The 25,057-nt window shown below is 40.8% G+C and overlaps 1 protein-coding gene across 1 annotated transcript in view; it reads left to right on the top strand.

The window, feature by feature from the left end:
• Window positions 1–12,790: 12,790 nt before the first annotated feature.
• FBXO3 (F-box protein 3) overlaps window positions 12,791–25,057 on the top strand; it is a 32,106-nt gene continuing 19,839 nt past the window's right edge. The window contains exons 1-3 of the mRNA XM_061203221.1: window positions 12,791–12,921; window positions 17,307–17,396; window positions 19,336–19,499. Of these exons, the coding sequence (XP_061059204.1) occupies window positions 12,818–12,921; window positions 17,307–17,396; window positions 19,336–19,499 (358 nt within the window). The 5' untranslated portion in view covers window positions 12,791–12,817. The remainder of the gene's footprint in view (window positions 12,922–17,306; window positions 17,397–19,335; window positions 19,500–25,057) is intronic.

Here is a 25,057-nt window from a genome sequence, read left to right as displayed (position 1 = left end):
TGTAATATCTGCTTTAATTTCTTCTTTGACCAAAGAGGTTTTTAGAGGATATTTTCATTTATTTGCTTTTTGAGGCTAAACTGGTGGGACTTTGAGAATATACATTTATTATTTGTTTCTGATTTTACTATATTTGGGTCAGAGAATGTGGGTCTGTACTACTTCTATACCTTGAACTCAGTGCTTTGTCTGTAGCCTATTTTGAGAGTCCTTTAGAAATAGGTGTCAAACTATTTAAAAGTTTGTCAATTTGACCCAGCAATTCCAAACCTAAGATTTATGCTATGAACGTAACTGTAACAATTCACAAAAATGAATGTACAAGGATATTTATCACAATGCTTTTATTATAACAAAATTGGAAATTGTCTATATTTCTCATAATAGGAGATTAAGTAAAATATGATGCATTCATATTAAGGAACATACATTTAGTCATTAATAATGATAATGTAGATGAATAATTCCTAAGAAGGAAAAAAGTTTACAATCTGTTCAAAAAATACAAATTGTACAATAATATAAGGAGAATCCTTTAAAAATATTTATGCATTTCTTTTTTTATTATATTTGTGTTTATTTTTTATCTTTCCCATTTTATTTTTTTCAGCTTTATCGAGGTATAATTGACAAAATTGTAGTTAAGTGTACAGCATGCTGATTTGATATACATGGCAAAAGGAGTCCCACAATCAAGTTAATTAACACATCTTACAAATTCACCTTTCAAAATTTTTTTTTTGGTGAGAACACTTAAATTCTACTCTCTTAGCACATTATACAATACAGTGTTATCAACGATAGTGAACATGTCATACATTAGATTCTCAGACCTTATTCATTTTATAACTGAAAGTTTGTACCCTTTCACCAACCTCTCCTCACCTCCCCCACCCCTCAACCCCTGGCAACAGCCATTCTATTCTCTGTTTCTATGAATTCAACTTTTTGTTTTTTTTTTTTTTTTATATTTCTCATATAAGTGATACTGTGCAGTATTTGTCTTTCTCTGTCTGGCATATTTCACTTAGCATAATGCCCTCAGGGTTAATCAGTGTTGTCGCAAATGGTAAGATTTCCTTTTTTTAAGGCTGAATAATAGTCCACTGCATTATATACCTTGCACTTTTTTATCCATTCATCTATCTATAGACACTTAAGTTGTTTCCATACCTTGACTATTATGAATAATGCTGCAATGACTATAGGAGTACAGATATTTCTTTGAGATAATGATTTTATTTCCTTTGAATTTTTACTCAAAAGTGGGATAGCTGGATAGTTCTATTATTAATTTCTTGAGGAACCTCCGTACTCTTTTCCATAGTGGCTGCACCACTTTACATTCCCACCAACTGTGAACAAGGGTTCTCCTTTCTCCACATCCTTGACAGCATTTGTAATCGCTTGTCTTTTTGATAATAGCCACCCTAACAAGTGTGAGGTAATATTATATTGTGGTTTTGATATGCATTACCCTGATAATTAGTGATGTTGAGCACTTTTTCATGTACCTGTTGGCCATTTGTATGCCTTCTTTGGAAAAATGTCTGCTCAGGTCCTTTGTCCATTTTTTAATTGGATCATTTGGTTTTTTGCTATTGAGGTGTATGAGTTCCTTGTATATTTTGGATATTAACCCCTTATTGGATATATGGCTTGCAAATGTTTTCTCCTATTCCATACATTGCCTTTTCATTTTTTTTGGTTGGTTTCCTTTGCTGTTCAGAAGCTTTTAAGTTTGACGTAGTCCCACGGGCTTATTTTTGCTTTTGCTGCCTTTGATTTGATAACAAATCCAAAAAATCATTGCCATGCCCAGTGTCAAAAAGCTTACCCCTATGTTTTCTTCCAGGAGTTTTACAGTTTCACCTTTAAGTCTTCAATCCATTTTTGGTTGACTTTTGTGTATGGTGTAAGATAGTGGTCTAGTTTCATTCTTTTGCATGTGGATATCTACTTTTCCCAAAACCATTTTTGGAAGAGACTATTATCCCTTATTGTATATTCTTAGTGCATTTGTTAAAATTAACTGACCATTAGTTAATTAACTAATGCATTAGTTTATTTCTGCACTCTCTATTCTGTTCCATTTATCTATGTGTCTGTTTTTATGCCAATACTATAATGTTTTGATTAATATAGCTTTGTAATACAATTTGAAATCAGGAAATGTGATGCCTCCAGTTTTGTTCTTCTTTCTCAAGGTTGCTTTGGCTATTCAGGGCCTTTTATGGTTCCATACAAATTTTAGGATTGTTCTATTTTTGTGAAAAATGCCATTGAGTCTGTAGATCACTTTGGGTAGTATGGATATTTTAACAATATTAATTCTTTCAATCCATGAACATGAACTATCTTTCCATTTATTTGTGTCTTCTTCAATTTCTTTCATCAGTGTTTTATAGTTTTCAGTGTACAGATCTTTCACTTCCTTGGTTAAATTTACTCTTCAGTATCTCATCTTTTTTGATGCTATGGTGAATGAGATTGTTTTCTTAATTTCTCTTTCTGATGGTTTGTTGTTAGTGTACAGAAATGCAACTGATTTTTGTATATTGATTTTGTATCCTGAAACTACTGAACTAACTTATTAGTTCTAACAGTTTTTTGGTGGAGTCTATAGTGTTTTCTATATATAATACCATGTCATCAGCAAACAGACATAATTTTACTTCTTTTCTGGATGCTTTTTTGGATGCTTTTTTTTTTTTTCTTGACTAATTCTTCCTTGTGTTAATTATTTACCTCTTGTCTTTTAGCTTGTGGCTGCCCTTATGTATTCTATTCAGTGATGGTGGGCCTGTAAGACTGAAAATGACACTTCCCTGATGCTTGTGCAAGCTGGATTCCTGTTGGGCACTGCCTGTTGGGAAGCACTGGCAGGAGACTGGATGGAAGGAGGGGCGGGGGAGTCTCTTGCTGTTTCCCAGCCCCTGCATGTCTCTCTCCGGAGGTCTTTAGGCACTCTGATCCCCAGCCCCAGAATGCCCTTTCAGGATCCAAATCACTAGCTGTGAAGTTGTCCTTGTCAAAGGTCCAATACCAATCAAGTGGTACCCTTTCGAGTAGGGTTGCCAGGACTCCTCTATATGACATGTCTTGTGTTTAATGATTATGCTCTGCATTCTGTACTGACTTTGCCACAATGCCTTCAATGCCCTCTAGACAGCTTTTCTTTTCCAATAAATTACCAAGTATCAGCAGTTAGAGTATTTTTTTGCAATTGAAGCTTGAGTCACTTAAATGCAACATAGCTGAAAATCATACCTCCACAAATATAGTTATGGACAATCCCACATGGTCTTCTGTCCTGCAGGTTTGACTTAGGATAGACCAAAAAGGAGGTTTGAGAATTAAAGTAGTGATTCTTCTTATCATCAAGAAAGAAAAAGATTGTTCTTTGGTCAAAGTCCCAAGTCATGAACAAGAAACCACCACTAATTAGAGATAACCTGTGTTCTGAAAATCAACAGTCAATGACAGCCTCACTCCAATAACCCACACTATGGAAAGTTAGCAAATCACAGATAGCCCCCAAATTTCTGAAATTGAGCCAGTCAGTGACAGCCAGTACAGGTCAGCACAGCAGCTCACAATGCAATTGTTGAGCGCGTTTTCTCATTAATGGACGTTCAGTAGACAAAAGAACAAAATAAGCTGGATGTGACCACTGTAGAAACTATTTTACAATGTAAATGAAACAGATTGTAAATTCAAGGACTTATACATGCAAATTCTGCAACACAAAGAAACGTTAGGGAGACCCAAATCACCAGGGAAATATAATTAAAGAAACAGGTAGGTAACTTATGTAGTTATAATTTATTTCAGATAGAGAATGAATAATGTTTTAGTATAAATATGTCCCATGTGATATTTTTCTTTTATTTCAATGTATGTGCACATAAGCAATAAGAAATCATTCAAATTTAACTGGGTTTCCTGGTGGCCTTTTTTTTTTCCTTTGTTTTTTTGTTGTTGTTGAAGGTGGTGATGGTGGTGGTGGTGGTATGTGTGTATGTGTGCTAAATCTGGCGACTTCAAGGCTCTTGAGTATCTGCTGTGAGTTACCTGCTCTAATATGTTCGTGATAGGGAGAGAGTAAAGGGCCAAAGTAGGTGATTAAATAGTTAATCCCACTAGGGGATTGTAAGTAAAAACAAAAAAACAAAAAAAACCCCTGTAAGTTAATGATCACTCAAGAAAGCAGGTTTGCTTAACTGCAAAACCAAGCAGGCTTGCTTAGCAACAAAACCATGCAACAAAAGCATGAGACATGCCCCCAAACAATAAAACAATGGTGGCATGAAATCCACATCCTGCCCAGTAAGCTCAGTAAGTTAATAATCCCTAGGACATGATCTCTGCACACATAAAAATAATAATTTATGGAAAGGTGGCATTTCAAAGTGAAAGACCCTCATTGTACGAAAACCTGAAATAATTTGGTATTACCAGAGTGCCCTGACAGTCCCGGCTTAACCATGTAGGGACAAGAAAACTCCCCCACCTGATGAGGAGGAGCTAATAATGGAAGTTTAATGTCTACTCAAAAGAAAAAAAAGGTGGTCTTTTCCCCCTCCCCACTTTTCTTTTAATTATGAAACTGTAGCCCACTAAGTTCTTGGGGCACAGCACCCTCTCACCCACCCACTTGTAAGCCTCACAAGCATCCTAGCCTAATAAATCACTGCTTATTTATCACTTTGCCTCTCACTAAATTCTTTCTGAGCTAAAGCATAAAACACCGGAGCTCCTCGAAGCCCCCCGAAACGCTACCTAGCGATTTCATTAGCACCAGCTGTGAGGTGACCCCTCTTAGAGACCTTGACACCAGCTGCATGGGATCCCTGCCTTAGACACCTGATCATTCGCTCCTCAGGAGCCATCCTTCCAGCTCCTCTGTTCTAGAACCTCTTTTCTGTTTTGTTTCCAGAGCCCTGGGGTGGTAGCTGCTTCTGGCAGTCCTAATTTCTGGATCCCCTCAGTATTCTTTCCCTGCTCTTTCAGCCTTTCCACATTGTCTAACAATTCTTTGTGTTAAATTTCCGCTTTTGAAATATGGAGCATGCATTCTTTTTCCCCAAAGTAACCTGATACATTCCTCAACTGTGTGTTATTCCATGATAAGGGGGTGGGGTGGAGAGAAGAGTGTCCTCTTCCCACTTACATTTTCCTCTGTGCCTGCTCCTTGACCCCCGGGTGCCCAGTTGCTCAGCCAAGGCAGAGGGTACTATGACAGTGTGCAACTTACGAATGGCCCAAGACAGCTGAACAGGCCAGGCTTGTAGAGACCACCAGGTCATCACTGGACAGACAGGCAGAGTGGGACAAGAACGCAAGCTTTTTCAGCAGCAGTAGCTTCTATTTTTGTCAAAAGAATTTCCAGTTGGGTATCCCCCTCCTTTTGGTGGTTCCATTGGTGTAGTGGATTAGAGCATAGATTCAATGGGCTGCCATGGATAGACACAAAGCCCATATATGCCTCATCAGTCTTTTTAAGTAGCTTGTTTTCCTCTAGATTTTGTCACTTCATAACTATGTCCACAGGGGATGCCCCATATTGGTATGCCTCTATTAATTCAGTCTTTGGGTGGCCCAATGGCCTGACCAATTGCTAGGCCATTAGGGATGTTGTGTGTGTGACAGCCATGGAAATAGCTTGGATCTCCTGCTGCAGGTAGCATCATTAACTGACAACTCCAGTTTGATCCCCACAACGCTTTCGCATCAAGGTCACACTTCCTCTGGGGTGCTCCCAGTCCAGGACTGACCATGATGGGGTGTTAGCGCAGGCCAGTCCTGTGGGTCTCTGGACTACTCTAGTGGGCAGCTTCGGCTCAAGGACTCTCCATCGGCCCGGCTGAGACATTCTCAGAGCTGCAGTCCAGTCTGAGATTCTTCCTTCCCAATCCTCTTTCCTCCACCTTCTCTTTTCCCAAGCATCAGAATTGCATCATGGTCTGAGGCTCTTTTTGCCTGTTCTCACTCCCTATTTTTTATCCCTCACAACCCCTACTCACAACCGCAGTGCATCTCTCATGAATCTAATCCTATCCCAGCATTTGTTTCTTGGAGGACCCTACTGGACACATTGAGTAAAGGTTTGTTTCTGCCCATCTTGGGGCAGTGTGCCCTACAGCCAAGAATAGCATCTGAAGTTTAACCCATTGTTCAGCATGTCTAGGGCTGAACTCCACAATTTATGGCTGTGGCATTCCATGGGGTTTGCCCATCTCAGAAGCAAGCTATTTCATCAGTGAACCATGTTTTTTTGTCATATGGAAGTCTTGTTGAAGAGGTCCCCAGTGAGCCAACTGCTTAGGTTTAACAGTAGGTGGGTCTCTCTGTGTCTAACGGGTGGGCAGCCACCTGTTCCTGAAGTTGGCTTAGGTCTCAGGAAACAGGCTTGGGCCTTGACTGGAGGGACCATTTCTATATCACTACAGAACTTTCTGGGTATTCCAGTTCAGATGGTATAGGACTCAATGCAAGTTGAGAATGTCAGGTGGCAGAGTCATTTTCTTTTCAGTGACAGTCTCTTTTTCCAGAATGGGCTAGCTTCAGGCTTGGCAACAGAAGGAAGTCCTTGTAGACCTGGCTGATGAGAAAGTAGAGTCCCATTTCCACAGTCTACAACCTGCTTCGAGGTTGAACACTGATGTCTGTGATTCCATGGGTGGGAAGGAGATAGAAGAGGAGGCCTCCAGCACAGGTTTGCTTTACTGATGACTGGATCACTTTCCAGGCTTCTTGCCACATGTGCCCCCTCCCCACGTGTGGCTGTTTGTCTGGTATATAAAGGCTGTAGTGAAATTCCTCGGTACGGAGAGTGTTGTTTCCAAAATAGGCCAATCAGAGGTTGGGCCTCCATTCCCATGGCTAGTAGCCATACAGGAAGCACCCAAGAAGGTCCCATGAGTGACAGAATCATTTCTTCTTCTTTTTTTTTTGCTTTTACAGATTTATTGAGGTATAGTTGATATATACCAAAAGTTTCACATATTTACTGTATACATTTTGAAGAGTTTGGACATATACATACCCCTGTGATACCATCACCATAATCAAGGTAATAAACATATCCATCACCTCCAAAAGTTTTTGAGCCCATCTTTGGTCAACTTTTCCAAGATGGGACATGATGGAATGCATGAAGTACACTCAGTGCTTGTGTCATCAGTATAGTGGAATGTTTGGCCCCAAGCAGCAGTTCTCACTGTTTTAGCCTGAGTTCAACCCACTGATGATGTACTGGGGAGTTTCTTACAGTACTGCTTGCCTGGGTAGGTGAAGGCAAATGATATCAGTCAGGGTCTTACAACAAAACAGACAAAACTTTCAAAGGGACATTACTGAACAGAATTCAATGAGGAGATCACGTAAGAGGTATGAGCAGGATGAGGGAACCAATAAGGGATGGTGAGGTGCCCAGGGATTAGTAAACAGGGGGGAGATGTCTCCAAGCCTGAAACAGCAATGGGAAGGAATAGTGTTACCATAGCGGGACAAGCCAAAGACTTCAAAGAGGGCACCAAAAAGTTTGGTCTACACAGAGAAATACCCTAATTTCTCTTTTCTCCCCCCCTCCTCAGTTGCCGACCAATGCTTTCCATTGGCTGAACCCCACCAGAAGCCAGATGACAAGAGAACCCAGGTGAAGGAGGTCATAGAGATCAGCCTCCCAGGGCACAGAGATGAGCATAGGTCAGAGACTGAATTTTCCCTTCTTCCTGGAAAGTATCCCGCCACCCCACCAAAAAAAAACACTGGCCCATCCAAGCCCACATACCAAGCATCACTGGTTCAGCCATTCTTATGATGTCTGTCAGGCACTATAGGAACAACAGTGGACAAACTGACCTGCATAAGCCTCAAAAGGACACAGTAAGACTCCAAACACTAGTGGCTTCCCCAGCCCTGCAGGCTATTGAATTGGATGGCGTTATCTGGCTCCCTGACCTGTATAACATCTTGTATGAGAATACTGCATTTTTCTCTGTCCCTGGAAGGAGCTGTTGTTTCCATGATGCAATCTTGGTAAACTTTGGGATTACAGGCCATTCTTGGCCACACCTTCAGTATTCACCATATTAGAAGCCACCAATAGGGGACACTTTGCATCCAGTAAGCAGGTCCATTCACCATGTGTCCAGAAAGTTCATATTAATTATACAGGTTGCAAGAAATCAAGAAGCATGTTCCAGACAAAACAAAACAACAGACATATGCTCAGCAAATTCAGGAATATTGAAAGTCTTGCCTACGGGAGGAGCAGGAGTCCCAGAACCTCGTTTGTATGACTGCTGGAACTGTGTGTTTAAATCTTACCTTCATTCCAGGCTTCTCATTAGCCATGGGTTTGTCTGTGTTTTTGTTCCACAGAAACAGTTAAATCCCTTCCAGATTTTTGCATCAACCCATCAGGCTGGATGCCTTTCTGAGCAGCACTGACAGCCCCTAACCTCCCTACCACCCTGTAATTTTATTCTTCTCCCTGCTTTCAGCCGTAAAGCATAAGCATAGTCTTGAATTTTCCTGGGATCTGAAGAGACAGGCCCCCTTTTGACCAATCACCAGCAGCCTTGCAGCCCGGTTTTTCTTCTGGATGACGCACTTGTCTGGGGGAGCTGGTGTCTGGCAGTCCCATCCTGGTCCTCCCACCGCGTCATCTGCCTCACCACAACTAGGACAGCTGACACCAAGGCTTGCACGGTCCAGTCTCAGGCGTGCCCTACAACCTGCCAGGACCCCCTGAGAATCTCCTGAGAATGTTTCCTGCCCCTGAGAGGCCCAATTGGTCAAGGCCCTTTCCCAAAACACTGAGCATGAGACAAAGTGGAGTCTGACCTTTGTGCAGCTGCTATTCATGGGCCCAGGACACATGCCACCAAGGCCACGCAGTGTCAACACACAATGTTCGGGGCGGGTCTACAAGCAGAGAAGGAGGAGAATGCACGTGAACTCCCACCCCACCCCACCTCCCTCCCCATCCTAATTCACAGCTTTCATTGTCCCACTGGGAGGCGCACCTAGGCTGGGCAGAAGAAGACTGGACACATCCCAGAGAGTGGTCAATAGAGAGGGACCCTAAACTATGGTGTTTTACACATGGGGGGCCCCCAGGCACCATTTACACCATTTAGCAAGCGCCTCTAAAGCTCAGTGTCTGCTGACTGTCTGTCCTGCTTGCCAGCAAACTCAGATCTGCTGATGCAGCTACTTGCTAAACCATGAAAACGAGGGAGAAAACAGACTGCAGGGCCGTGCGGATTTGTCTCTCCCCGAGCAAACAGGTGTATCTCTCACCTTCTAAAGAGTAATTGCATCAAAGCAGGAACAGCACTGTGTCTTGATCCCTTGCAGTCCTGAGCCCAGACCCTTGCATGTGATAAGGTATGAATGAATGTCTGAGGGATTTACCAAAACAGCCAATGGGAACCTTGAAGCTAAGGTGTAATCGTGTGTAAGGAGGTAGGCATTGTGCACTAAAAACTGCTTGCCAGTGAAGGTGACACTGGGCTTTTAAAGAGAACATGTGAAGTATACTTATTTCTCAGGCATTATCTCTATTCCTGAGAGAATAGAGAAATCTTTTTTTTTATGCCACACATGAACTCTTCTTTCAGAACCTTGTGCTTTCTGATCTACCATAGGAATATTAATGGCAAGCAAATTCTGTTTTGGTGAAATCCTTCCATGCCCTTTAGAGACTAGCTTCCAAAACAATTAGCAGACTCGGAGAAACTGTTTCTCCCACCAAGGCACAAAGGCTATGGAGCCCTCAACCTCAACCTTAGCCCAGGGCACCCAAATAGCCAAGTCTCGGCTTCCTCTTCCTACCCCTTTCCAGCCATGATTAGGGGTATGGGGGGGTGGTAACAGGAAGCCACAGCTCAGGGAAGGGCTGTCCTGGGTCCTGCTCAGCTACATTGCTCCCCCAACTTCCTCTACCTGCTTCCTACCATGTTGGGAAGAGAAATGGAGCCTGGGCTGGGACCACTTCCCCAGGGAGGTATGGGCTGTCACAGCAGGGGCCAGGTGTCACTCCCCAAGGATGGCAAGAGCTCTGAGCCCTGCCACATGGGAGAAGCAAGTCCCCTGCCTGAGCACCCCCTCCTGGCCTTATAGGAAAAAAATAACCATTTGAAAAGACATAAAAACATATATTTAAATGCACATATTTTTCCTTTTGCCTTAGGCTCCAATATGGCTTGCATAGCACTGTGGGATCCCATTTTTGTTTAAGATTTTGTTCATCATGGGTTTTTGCATTAATTTTTTTAAAGTATTTTATTAAAATATTAACATCATCTTGATTATTGAAGGGTTTTTTGGTACTCCCTTAAATTTTGTGCCCCAGGTGAGCGTAAATCTTGCCTCACCTTAATCCTGGCCATGACAGATTAACTTCACACTTCTGGTCTTCTCATTAGGTCATAACTGGACCAAGTCCAAAGGGAAGGAAAATGCAATAGGATAGCAGAAGCAAATGCAGTCTACTTGAAACTCCTACCAGTTTTTGGATTTAAAACAAGTAAAGTAGCCCATCTGAGGGAGAAATAGAGACAAACATGAATTAGAATCAAATGCCTTTATAAGCGTTTACCTATATCAACAGGCAAGGTTCCCTTGTAAACAGAAATGACAGTTCTGTCTTCATCCATTCAACCTGAACATAAACTTTCTACTTGTTGTAGAAAGGCCTTGGGGTTACAAGGACGAAAAAGACAGAGTTTACAGCCTGGTGAGAGAGACAAACAGGGAACAACTGACCTGAATCCAGTTCAATTAATGCTCTAAATATGTGCATAAATAGTTTGGAAATACAGAGATGTAAGCAGAGGGTTTTGTTTTGTTTTGTTTTAGTTTTTGGTTTTTGTTGGGTGGCTCTCATTTTACCTGTGGGATTTTAGTTTATGAAGGTGACTGAGTGACGACATGGCAAGATCAATGCCATTGAAAGAAGATTTATATTACATTTCCCTAGAGAAAGGGGCACACGACACTGTGAAGGTTCCCAGTGGAAGCATCAGGTTTGGGTCAGGAGGCAGAAGCAGGAGCAAGGGCAAATTTAGGCCAGAGCCTTTATTGGAGTTTGCACTGGGCAGGGCAGAGTAAACAGTTTGGGATTTGCTAATTTGAACAATAAATGGTGGGCTTTGGGCTATAGAGGTGTTCTCTCATTGCCTGGTACCTAGCCCTGAGACAATTTAGGGCAGGGGAAATAGTGGCTCGTGTGTGACAGTTAGATAAAGGGGGTGGTTGGCTTGCATATGAGAGGTGTGTCCATGTAAGTTGTTTGCTATCTTTAGGAACTAGCTAGCCCTGGGGGGAGGAGGAGCAGTCTCTCCCCAGCCAGCAGGATTTTTAGGATGTCAAAACATCATAAGACACAGAAAATAAAAAATGTAATTAATACAGTGGGGGGGGGAGGAGAGGGGTTATAAAATTAGACAAAACCATAATTATAAAGCATTAATGGCATGGTGAATTGAGGAAATGGAGTGTTTTATTGTTGGGGGTGGGTGGGATGGGAGGGGTAGAATCATTTCCACTTTTCCAAATAGGAGAAAACTTTCTCCAGGATGTGGAAGAGTTTGGAAAATTTAGTGATGGATGTATACTTAGGCTTGGGAAATTAACATTTATTGACTATCTAGCCAGGCACTTTACACAAATCTTTATCAGCATCCATAAACCACTTTAGGGAATGGTTGGTTTTTAGAGTAAACAAGCTCATAGAACTTAGGTATAGTTAACTAGTCCACCATCTCACTTCTAGTAAATAACAGATGTGTGAAGTTCGAGTCTGACAGGACTCCCCACAGCTGCTTACACCATATTGCCTTTGGAAAGAAACGGAAAAGAAGAAATCTGATAAGTGATGTATTCCTTAGCTCACAATCCATGACACGTCTCCCACCCCCATTTTAATACCATCTTGTCTAAGCTGAAGCGTGGCCATCAAGTGCCTCAATCAAGCCCAGCCGGCTCTCAACCCATCCCTTCACACTGGAAGTACTTAACCCTCCGAGATTAAATCTTGCCACAAAAAAAAAAAAAAAAATCCATTTAGTATACGCTGTCCATTGCCCTAATAGGCTGAAAAATAACCGTGACAACCGAATTGAGAGCGGCTGACCGTTAGATTCAGACCCCATGCACCGTTTACTTGGGAGGGCGTTAAAATTATGCCCTCGACGACCATTTCCCTAGTTTGGAAGAAGAGCCTCTAGTTGATTCCCAACTCTGCCCACTACAGAGCGGAAAAGGTTCCTGCTCTGTGCAAGGGACACGCCGGGCGAGGGAAGCTGAAGGGAGAGACGAGGAATTTCTAGGTCGGAAAACGAAGAGTAGCGATGGATTTGGGGGCCAAGGGCAGAGAGAGAACTTACTGTGAGATTTGGGGGCACGCTTCGAGGATACCGGATGTAAAATTTCGCATGAGGGGCTGGAGTGACCCAAGCAGATTTAGTAATAAAGGCTCATAGGGGTCCGGGCTGGGCAAGTTTAGGGACCGGAATGGGAGGAGAGAGACCGGGAGATCTAAGGATGAGCATGTGGGCACCTGGCAGAGCTCGCACAGCTTGGCTGAAGAGGTTCCCGAGACGCAAAAGGACGCCACCGCGCGGGCCCTAGACCCGCAGGGCGGTGGGCGGAGCCTTCCAGGGAGCCGCCCATCGGCCTCCCCGTGGGCGGGGCTATCCTGTTGGTTACACAACAAACCTGTGCGATCGGCTAGGGAATGGCGAGGGCGGTGGCGGAGGGGGCGGGCCCGGGGCGGGGCCAGGCCTGCACTGGGCCAGGCAAGATGGCGGCCGTGGAGACAGAGTCGGCGCCCCTGACCCTAGAATCGCTGCCCACCGATCCCCTGCTCCTTATCTTATCCTTCCTGGACTACCGGGACCTAATCAAGTAATGGGACGATGCGCACGGCAGGGGTGGGGTCACGGGTGGGGGAGGAGGCGTAAGGCAAGAGGGACGGAGGCCCGGCTCGCCGACAGGACCTGGACTCCCGTGACAGCCAGGAGGTGACGCCAGGGCCGCCCTGATCCTGCAGAGCCACCCGGGGGCAGGGGCGAGACCGGGGCGGAAAGAGCCCCGCCTTGAGGTTTTCCTCCCGTCCCGGGCCCAGGCCTGAGGAGCGACAACAGCTCTCTCTCCCAGGCCTTGGCGAGGCCCAGTTGGAAGGGGGGCCAACTGCTCCCCGCTGCCGCCGCGCGGACCCCAGCGCCCAGCACCTCCCGGCCCCCGTGGTCTTTGCCCGCTAAGGGCAGCCCTGGCCGCTTTGGAAAAGTCCCTGTCCGGGCCGAGCGCTCTTCTCTGCCTGGGCCGGGAGCCTGCAGAGTCAGGCGCCAAAGTGGGCAGGTGGGACGCCGGAGAGGAGCCAGGCGACCCCCTGACCCCTGGGTGCGACTTATGCGGCAACGTAATATCTAGCAGGGCTCACTTTCGGACTTCTGTGCTAGATAATTGTTTCGCTTTCAGCCTTCCTTCTCACGGTTGCATGTTGGATTTTGTGTTTTGGTACTGACTTCCGGTGGTGCGGTACAGGTGACCATCTTCCCTCCTGTATACTTTGGGTTTCCCAAGTTACCGGCATCTGTTCCAAAAATAAACACCGGTTGCTGGTAGGGGTGGTTAAATGCCCAGTTCCTTCAGCGCTTGGGACCGTCTGGGATGGTGGAAGAAATGGCGCTGTTTACACCCTTGACAGCTGGTGGCATGGGTCTTTCTTGTGCCACCACATATATTTGCAAAGGAGGCAGAATCGCCCTCTTAAGGATAGGTAGGCGAGATTCATTTTGTTTTGTTTTGGTTTTTGGATTAACCATTGGATTTTAGTCGTTTGCTGATTGTACCCTGTGTTGTCAGGGATCCTTTTAGAAATACAGCCTTCTTGAAGTGACTGGTAGCTGTTGGTTGGTCTAGCTAAGTGGTGACAGAGGGATAATTCCAGTTTCTGGCTGCTATCTATATTAGTACCTGTAACACTTTTATTTTTCTAGAAAACAAATTTTTCTCTACTCAGGCTTGTAATAAAGTTTATCTTTTTCTTTCGAAAAGGCTGTTACAGTTGCAAACTATTTTCATCTGAAATACTCTGTTGCTATAGCCCTTTAGAAATCTAACACATACACACACGCTTTTTGATCTGTGGGCCACATTGCTCCCAGAGTGATTTTTCTAAGACAGGTCTGGCTGTCATCCTCCTTAAAAACCTATAATGCCCCTTGTTATTTACAGATTATAACTTAAACTTCTGGGAGCATTTAAGGCCCTTATTATTTGGCATAGTCTACTCTGGCCAAATAGACCTCTGCCAGCACACTTGTGTTTTTTTGTTCTGTGGCTTAAACTCTTGACCCTTCCTGGAATGCCATGCCCCCTTCTTCTCAACCTGGCAAGATGGAATTCCTTTAAGGACCCCCTCTCCTGAGTCCAATCTCTACCTTTCTCCTTTCTCTGCAGAAGGAGAGGTATTTACCATACCAGATAGATTATGCATTTCTTAAATGTAAAGACTGTCTTGTTTATCTTTGCAGTCGCCATTTATTCAACAGATTTTCTTTTTTTGAGTGCCTGCTGTGTGCCAGCCTATTAAATGTTGGGGAAACAATAGTGAACAAGACAGACAAGGCCCCTCTCATAAGCTTACAGTCTAGCGGGCAAGATGGAAAACAAATAAGTGCGTAATTACAAGAGCTGCTGTGTGCTACGAAGGAAGTGAACCAGTTGGTCTGTTAAGGAATTGATTCAAATTGGAAGGAGCTGCCATATATGACGGATAACATAGAGCAGTCCTGGCAGAAGGAACGGTGTTTTCAGAAGCTGATTGGACAATAGCATAGCCTGTTGGAGGAGCTAGAAGACTGGTGTTGCAGGAATTAGGGAATGATTCACAGGCAGAGAGGCTTGAGAAGAGACTAGTGAGATCATGCAGGACCTTGTAAAACAAGGTGAGGAGATCAGATTTTATTTTAAATGCTTTTGGTAGAAATCAACATTTTAAACAGAAGTGATCCCTCCATAAATGTTTGTGGAAGTGAACTGAGTTGAATACTGTATTAGGGTTCTTGAGAGAAGCAGAACCAATAGAGAGAGAGAGAGAGAGAGAGAGAGAGAGAGAGAGAGGGAGTGTGTGTGTGTGTGTGTGTGTATGGTTTTTTATAAGGTATTTGCTCATGAATTATAGAGGCTGAGAAGTCCTACAGTCTGCCAAATGCAAACTGGAGACCCAAGAAAGCTGGTGGTATAGTTTGAAGGGCTGAGAGCTGGAGAGCTGATGGTGTAGATCCCAGTCTGGGTCTGAAGGCCTGAGAACCAGGAGTGCCGAGGGCAGGAGAAGATCAGTGTCTCAACTTAGCGGTCAGGCAGAGAGCAAATTCAACCTTCCTCTGCCTTTTTGTTCTATTCAGGCCCTCGATGATTGGAAGGTGCCAACCCACATTGGAGAGGGCCATCTGGCTAACTTAGTCCACCAATTCAAATGCTAATCTTTTCTGGCAACATCTCACAGACACATCAAGAAATAATGTTTAGGGGCTTCCCTGGTGGCTCAGTGGTTAAGAATCCGCCTGCCAATGCAGGGGACACGGGTTCGATCCCTGGTGCAGGAAGATCCCACATGCCGCAGAGCAACTAAGCCCGTGTGCCACAGCTACTGAGCTTGCGCTCTGGAGCCCATGAGCCACAACTACTGAAGCCCGCGTGCCTAGAGCCTGTGCTCCGCAACAAGAGAAGCCACTGCAATGAGAAGCCCGCGCACCACAAAGAAGAGTAGCCCCCGCTCACTACAACTAGAGAAAGCCCACACACAGCAACGAAGACCCAACGCAGCTAATAAATAAATAAATATTTAAAAAAAAATAATGTTTAACCAGCTATCTGGGCATCCCTTAGCCCAGGAAAGTTGACACAAATGCCATAGAATTTTATCCACAGAAAAGTTTCCAGTGTACTGCAACTTCTTTCCTGTAGTTTATAGCCCAAATTTGTCAGGTGCCCTGCCCATTGCTAAGCTCTGAAGGTTATGGTACATATTTGCTGAACTGGATTGGGTTGGATTGAATTAGTCCATTGGGATCATTATGTAATATAAACTGCATAGTTTGAATCTCGCTGTGTATCAGAATTACATGTGGCACTTTTTAAATATACACATGCCTGAGGTACAGATCTCACCCCATGCCAACTGAGTCAAAAGCTCTAAGACAGTAGTTTTCATCCTTGACTTGCATCAAAAATCACTTTTGGTGCATATTCCAGAGATTCTTTTATGTTAACTCTTGGGACAGTGATGGACTCTGAATTCACAAAACTGGAAGGATTCCTATGTTTGCAAATGTTAGTTTGGGCATCTCCTGAGCTTGGCAGAAAAGGATGAGAATTATGTTTGTATAAAATCTGAAAAATGAACAAAGGCTAATCTGTTTACCATCAGTTGTTTTTTAACATGCCCCTCTTATGGCCTTGACAAATCCCATGTGATTTAAGATTCCCTTAATTGATTAGCTATTGCCCAAGTGAAATCTTTTATACCTACTTTCTATAACTTGTGATTTTTCTTCTGAAAGGATAGAAATGCATTTTTTAAAATCTTAAGTTCATTCTTTTTGCAAATTAATTATGTAGGGTAGGATTTACAGGATTCAAGCACTATTGTGTTAGAAATCTCTGTATAAAAAGAAAATTATTTGTTTCTAACATTCCAAATTTTTGAGCAGCTGATACTAACTTGAATAACTATGGATATTGAATCAGAATTGTTGAGAATCTGACACCTTTTATAGGTGGGCTTTCCAATAGTTGCTATAGTTAAAAAGTGTTTTTGGCTGTAATATTTCTTTCTGTTAAGAAACAATTAGAACAAACAAAAGCCCTGTGTATTTAATATCAAATGTCACAGATCTTAAAAAGAAAAAGCACCTTGTTTACACCTGAATAACGTTTCTATATGTAGAAATGATTACTGCCCCAATAATAGATATAGGAAGCTCTTTGATTTGAAATTAACTCCAATGGTTTATATGTTTTATAGACTTTCGTATGAAAATTACAATTGTAGACATTTTGTGGTTTGTGAACTCAAATAGTTAAGATTTCACTACTCACAAGGTAATTATACTAGCTAACATGTTAAACAGGTTTTAGAAAAGATTGTTTTGCAGTTATAAAGGTAGATAGTGGCAGAAAAGCAAAAGGAATAAAACAAAACTTAACATTGAATATTTTCATCTTTACTTTTAAATTGTTTTCTTGTTTTCTTTTATACTAACCTTGAATCTGGTTACTGCCAGTTGTTGCTATGTCAGTCGAAGACTTAGCCAGCTATCAAGTCACGATCCGCTGTGGAGAAGACATTGCAAAAAATACTGGCTGATATCTGAGTGAGTATTTGGGAAATGTATTCTTGAAATTTGGCCCTTGGCTTCCATTAATGCCAGTCTATCCTGATTCTCCTCTCTAACCCTTGTCTCTTTAACTCCTTTGGTGGCCTTTCTTGTGCCTGCCAGTAAATGCAGGTGTTCTCCAAGCTGCTGCCCTTGGCTCACTACTCTTCTCTCTCTGTGAAGTCTCCTGCATGCACTGTTGCACTTTGTAGAGACTACTTGTATGCTTCTAACTCCCAAACCTGAGTGTCCACCCCTGACATTCCCACTGAGCTCCAGATTTCTTTGCACAACTGTCTGCTGGATCTTTCCACTGCATGACCCACAGGGTTCACTGAATTCAGTAAATTTTAATAAATTTGATAGAATAAAAGGGTAGATGACAGAAGGTGGGAGTTGGGAAAGATGAAAGAGGGTAGGATTGCTAGTATCTTTTTCTTAGGTTGAGGGGGAGTCAGGCAGTGACTGAAGTTGGTGAAGCAAGAAATAGAGGTTTAAATATATTATTTAAACCTGCAAGCTACTCAACAGAACTAAAAATTAATAACAGAGCCTCCAAACATTGGGAGAAGGAAGAATGGGGAAGAGGGAATTTTAAGTATTGCTGTATCCTGATCTTTTACTTTGGGGTATCAGTAGATAGATATAAAATTGATAAACCAAGAACTAGAGGCATAAACATTTAGAATTATAGAGATAACTTCCAGAAATAACTAAAGATTCCTTTGAGAGGTTGGACTTAGAACAGGAGACTGCCTAGTTTTTCATCTTAAGTTCTTTAGTACTTTTTGGTTTTAATAATATATATGTATATTACTTAGATTAATAAAAAGATACTTCCCTTCCACCACTGCCCCCACCCCGAAAAACACACGCACATATATACAACACCCTGAATTGTTCTTTTCCCCGTCCCTAAACCTGATCCTCCTGCATTCATATCTTCATAGCAGCACCATCCATCCCGCCCTCCAAGCCAGAAACAGGAATCATTCTAGATCTCTTTTCTCCTTCTGTCCCTACATTCATTCAATTACCAAGCTTTTCTGATTTTAGCCCCTGTATATTTCTTGAATCTTTCTTCTCATTTCATCTAGCCACCACAGTTTTAGCTCAGTTCATCATCTCTTACCAAGACTGCTGCAAAACCCTTCCAGTCCGTCTCTGTGGCTCTAGTGTACACCCTTCCCAAACCACAACCACAATTCTGCTCTTTTAACTCTCCTGTTAAAACTCTTCAGTGGCTCTCCATTCCCTACAGGATAAGGTCAACCTCATTAGTATGTTACCTTAAGGCCCTTTCTGGCTGCCTTATGCTGTACCACTTCTGACTCTTAAATTTATACTTCCTTCTTTCTCCCTGATTAGATTATACATTTTTGAAGGTAAAAAATGTGCCTTACTGTTAATGTCCTCAGTGGCTAAGTAGACAGTAAATGTTTGTGGAATTGTACCAAATAGGAATGTTGAATAGTGTGATTCCTTTGATATGCTATATGATTCTCTAGCTAATCCAATGTAGATAAACTAGATTAATATTATTGTATCATTAGATTCTAAATATTCTCTAAAATAGAAAAATTAAATATATGTTTAAAAACTGTATAACTGGTATGTTTTTAGGAGTAAGTTGAAATTCATATCCCATATACTATTCACATTATATCTTATCAAGGATTAGAAAACTTAGAAAAAAAAATAAGTAGAAAGTAAGAAAATAAGTGACTCATAATCCCACCATGCCAGCAGTAACTTGTTAAATTTTTTGATGTATGTGTCACTTTTTGTTATCTAGTCTTCATTTGTAGCTAAAATAAATGAAAATGAAGACAAAAGTAACCACAAATTCCCAAAAAAGTATGTTGGTATAAGTGTCTAAAATATATGCTAATTTCATTTCAAAAGATTTTTAATTTTATTTTTTAAATCTATTTAGGGAAGAGAAAACACAGAAGAACCAGTGTTGGAAATCCCTCTTCATTGATACTTACTCTGATGTAGGAAGATATATTGACCATTATGCTGCTATTAAAAAGGCCTGGGATGATCTCAAGAAATATTTGGAACCCAGATGTCCTCGTATGGTTTTATCTCTGAAAGGTATTGGGAATGCAGGGTCTCCCTTCCCCATTTTAGTTACATAGTATAAATAGGTTAAATAACTTTGGGTTTCTATCATCTGTGCTAATCTGTGCTAATCCAGCATTATCTGTAATTCACCATTCACATTTGGTCAAGCACATAGAAAGCCTAATTTGCTAAAAGGACCCTGGTTCTAGTGCTTGCCCTATTTTTGCCTACCTCAGCATCCCCATGATTGTTAGAAGTGAAAGCTGAACTCTTTTTATCCTTACATTTGTTTTACATAAAGAAACTAGTAATGTTATTGCTTGAGGATAACTTGTAATTTCTTTTAAAAGACTTTTTTTTTTTAATTGAAAAATTGCCTGCTGTATCAACCCTCTTCCCTCTTTTTAGTACAAGTAAATGTTTATAGACAATCTAATATTTGAAAGACCAAATATTACAGACCCGGTCTTTAAGCATGTAGGAGCAGCATAATAGAGTAGGGAAAACTTTCGTCCCTATTTTGACATTTACAGAATAACGAAAACTAAGATTTGAACTGAGGTCTATTTGACCCCAGAATCTATGCTCTCTCTACTATACTATTATTGTCCAATTTTGGCAAGAAATATTAACAAGCTATTTCCCATTACTTTGATTTTTAAATTTATGCCCAAGAAATACATAAATGGATTGCAGATATATTGCTACTTACCTGCTTTAGCCTCCAAGTTTTTTTTAAGTTTCTCCACTAAAAGGAATTTTATATGTGTTTTGGTTTTTCTAAGCTGAAATTGGGATCAGTTCTTCTCAAATGTATACCTTTTGAACTAAGGACTCTTTTGAAACGGCATTCCTTTTACATTTCATATTTCTGCTGTACGTTTCCATGCAAATACGAATTTCATACAAATCATGATTGCATGACCAGGTACTTAAAACTGAATTGCTAGGAGGTAGAAGAAAGAATGATTTGGCAGAGAGAGTACAGCTTTGAAAGAAAGTACCCTTGATTCATATTTTTAATAGCTTTTTTCCTTGGAAGAAAAGAAAAATATTATCCACTTGGTGTGTGGGGTTAAATAATTTCAAGAGGAAAATAATTCAGAAAATAGGTATTTGGTAATGATAAGTAAAATATGTAAGGGTTTGCAATAGCTGTTATTTATTAAACACAAAGCTAGGTACTAAGCTAAGTACTGTATATTATTCCATTTAAGTTGCCAAAATCCTATGAGGTAGGTAATTACTATTCTCATTTTATAGGTGAGCTACCTGAGGCATAAAAGGCTAAGTTGTTTGCCATCACAAAGGAGAGCAGAGCCAGGATTTGAATATAAGGCTGACTCCAGAGATGTGGTCTTACCAGCTGTTGAAGGGAGAGAAGACCTATCCTATTTTGTTTAGAATGTCTTAGGAGTCTTAGAGAGCTAGTCTAATATTAGAATATTTGGAATATGGGAATATAGACATGGTTCTCCTTTGAGGCACAGAGCTACCAGGAAAGGAAGAAACTAAAGATACATAGCAGCTTCTTCCTTTTTCCTTTTTCTTTATTTTTTTTATTTTTTAATTTTTTGAGGGGACACTCGATTGGTATTCCCAGGCTCCCTGCTCACTGTTTTGTACTTAATGGTTGAAGGTGAGGTTGTCAGAGAATTCCTTGTCAGCCCCTGTTTTACTCCCAGGCGCCAGTTCTCTGCGGTCTTTGCCGTGAATTGGAATAGGACAAAGGCTCTGATAATCTAGAAAGCTGGGGATTCTATTAATGTAGACCTATGAGTTTTAGGACTGAATCAGGAAACTAGCTGCTCATCTCAGGGGCCATAGTCCCTGACTCAGTTTCAAGGGTATAGAGATCACAGATAGGAAGGAAACTTGGAAAGCAAATAGGCACTGGGTTTGGGAAAATTTTTATTAAGTATCTTGAAATTATAGTATATTGATGTACATTCTACCAATCTATCTCATGGTATATATCACATATCTTTGAATTTCATATTAACCTTAAGTATTGGCTTAAAATTTTAGAGTCAGAAGGGACTTTTAGAGATCATTTAGACCAGGGATTAGCAAACTTTTTCTTTAAATGACCAGATAGTAAGTATTTTAGGCTTTGAGGGACAGATGGCCTCTGTCACAACTATTTAACTCTGCTATTGTGGGAAAGCAGCCATAGACAATACAACAACAAATGGGTGTGGCAATGTTCCAAGAAAACTTTATATATGGAAATAAGCCTCAGGCCAGAATTTGGCCTGCAGGCTGTAGTTTGTGGATCCCTGATTTATACCAGCCCTTTCATTTTACAGCTGAAGGAACAGGCTCAGAGAGTTTAGGTGACTTATTCAGGGTCCCATAGCTAGTGAGTAACAGAGATAGAACTCTAATCTAGGTTTCTTGGCTCCTAGTAATCTTTTCACTGCTTCCTCATACAAATAGGCTAGGGGCAAGGGAAGTACATAAACACTTATTGTATGCCAGGAAAGCACTTTATTAAGCACATGAAGCTTATTTAATCCTCACTGTAATTCTCTCCGGTAGGTGGTATTATCTTCTGTTTTGCAGATGAGGAAACTGGATTAAAGAGATGAAATAACTTGCCAGAGATCACAGTCAGTCTAGTCATCCCTTGGTATCCACTGGGGATTGGTTTCAGGACCTGCTGAGGATATTGAAATATGCAGATGCTCAAGTCCCATAGTTGACCCTTTGTATCCTTGAGTTCCACATCCAGATACAGAAAGCCAGCTGTAATTGGTAGAGCTGAGATTTGACCCTGGTCTGTCTGGCTCCCAAATTCTATTATAGTAGGATGCCCCTCTAAACGTATTTCCTTATATTTGTCTTTTGCCATGTTTGCTTGTTGTTATTTTACTTTTTTTTCTGCCTTGCTCTCTTTTCAAGAAATTCTTGGTTTCTTAATGTTACATGTTAAATGTCCAACATGTAGCACTAACTATATAAATATTAGTGTTTTTTTTCTCATTCACCTTCTGGTTCAGGCAGCTATTCAGCTTGTTTTCTTTTGTATTGAACTTTTTAAAAAATAAACTTTTCATTTTGTAGTAATTTTAGATTACAAGGCAGTTGCAAAGATAGTACAGAGAATTTCTGTACACCCCTCACCCAGTTTCAGTTTCCCCTAACATACCAACCCATGAGACATTTGTCAAACTAAAGTCTTCACTGGCACATTACTACTAACTAAATTCTAGACTTTATTCAGAATTCACCATATTTTCCATCAGTGGAATCCTTTTTCAATTCCTGCATCCAATCCAGAATACTACATTGCATTTAGTTGTCATGTCTCCTTAGTGTCCTCTGGTCTGTGGACACTTCCCAGTCTTTCTTTGTCTTTCACACCGTTGACAGTTTGAAGGCGTACTGGTCAGGTATTTTGCAGAAATGTCCCTCAAACTGACTTTGTCTAAAGTATTACTCATGATTAGACTGGAGTAATGTGTTTTCAGGTTACCAGCGAGGTGAGGTGTCTCTCTCATCATATAGCTGGGGGTGTGTGATATCCACAGCCTATCACTAGTGATGTTAACCAACCTATAGAAATGTGCACAGATCATAAGTGTACAACTCAGTGAATTGTCACAAGGTGAACGTGCCCATTGTAACACCCGTCAGGTCAAGAAGTAGAATAATTATGTGTACCTAGAACCCTCCGTCTTTCTCAGGGGTAACCACTATCCTGATTGCTAATGCCACTGAGTAGTTTTCTCTCTTTTTGAACTTTATATAATTGGCATGATTAAGTATGTTTTTTGCGTGAAGTATTTCTGTTTCATTTCGTGAGATTCAGCAGTGTTGTGTGGAACAATATTTTGTTCATTTTTGTTACAGTATAAATACTATGTTATATGATTAGACCACAATTTATACATTCATTCTACTGTTGTTGGATATTTGGGTTGTTTCTAGTCTTTGACTATTACAAATAATGCTGTAAATCATTTTTGACGTACATATGAACATATTTCTATCAGGTAAATATATAGGATTGCGTTTGCTCGGTTGTATAGTGTGCTTGTATTAAACTTCAGAAGATACTGTTAATTTTCCAAAGTGGTTTTACCACTTTACATTCCTACTAGGACTTTAATATTGTCATTCTTTTTATTTTAGCCCTTCTAGTGGGTGTGTAGTGGTGATTTTAATTTGCATTTCTTTAAGGATGTAGAATGATAGTTTTATCTCTAGCTTTCCAATCCCTATATGTCATTTCTTTATTTTTCTTGCTTTATTGAACTGGCTAGAGCCTTCAGTGCAGTGTTGGATAGAAATGATAATAGTGAGTATCCTTATCTTTCTGACTGCAGAGGGAAAGCTTTCAACATTTCTCCTTTAAAGATGATGTTTGCTGTAGATTTTTAGTAGACACTCTTCAGCATGTTGAAGAAAATCCCTTCTGATCCTAGTTTGGGAAAAGGGTTTTTTGTTTCTGTGTTTTAAACAGATAATTGAGTTTTATCAAATGCCTTTCCAGCCTTGTCATTATCATATGATTTTTCTACTTCATTCTGTTAATGCTCTGAATTACATTGATTGATTTTCTGAATGTTAAACCAATTTTGCATTCTTGGAATAAACTTACTTTGCTTGGAATGTATTATCTTTTTTATGTATTGTTGGATTTGATTTGCTAGTATTTGGGGTTTTTACATCTATGCTCATGAGAGAGTTTGGCCTGTAATTTTCCTTTCTTGCAATGTTCTTGTCAGGTTTTGGTATCAAGATGATGCTGGCCTTGTAAACGAGTCGGGAAGTGTTGCCTCTTTTTCTGTTCCCTGGAAGAGTTTATGTAAGCTTGGTCTTATTTCTTGTTTAAATGATTAGTAGAATATACCAGTGAAGGCATTCAATCCTGGAGTTTTCATTGTGGGAAGGTTTTAAATTAAGGATTCAATTTCTTTATCAGATTTAGGACTACTCAGATTTTCTACTTAGTCTCATGTCAGTTTTGATAAGTTGTGTTTTTCTAGGAAATTGTCTACTTCATCTACATTTTCTAATTTATTGCCATAAAGTTTTTCATAATTATCCTCTTCGTAATGCTTGTTGGATCTCTAGTGATTTCACCTTTCCATTTCTTATATTATTTGTGCTTTCTCTCTGTTATTCTGGATCAGTTTTGCTAGGTAGGGGCTAATCAGTTTTATTAGTCTTTTCAGAGAACTGGCTTTTACCTTTGTCAATCCTCTCTATGTTAATATCTTATTTCTTATTTCATTAATTTCTCTGATTACTTCTTTTTGAGTTTACTGTCACTTTTCTCCTGACTTGAGATGATTACTTAGATCATAGATTTTTCAGCCTTCCTTGTTTTCTTCAAACGCATTTAGGGGTATAAATTTCCCTTTAAACATAGCTTTAACTTCATCCCACAAGTTTTAATATGCCGTATTCTCATTAACATGCAGTTCAAAATATTTTGTGATTTCTTCTTTGACCCATGGATTATATAGAAATGTATTGCTTGATTTCTAAATATTGGGGGCTTTTTTAGTAACCTTTTTAATGTAATTTATATTTTAATTCCACTATGATCAGAGAATATACTCTATATGAGTTCAGTC

The sequence above is a fragment of the Eubalaena glacialis genome, chromosome 10 (assembly GCF_028564815.1).
Source record: "Eubalaena glacialis isolate mEubGla1 chromosome 10, mEubGla1.1.hap2.+ XY, whole genome shotgun sequence".
Lineage (NCBI taxonomy): Eukaryota > Metazoa > Chordata > Mammalia > Artiodactyla > Balaenidae > Eubalaena > Eubalaena glacialis.
Note: the sequence above shows the minus strand (reverse complement) of the source record. Positions and strands in the feature narration are given on the sequence as shown.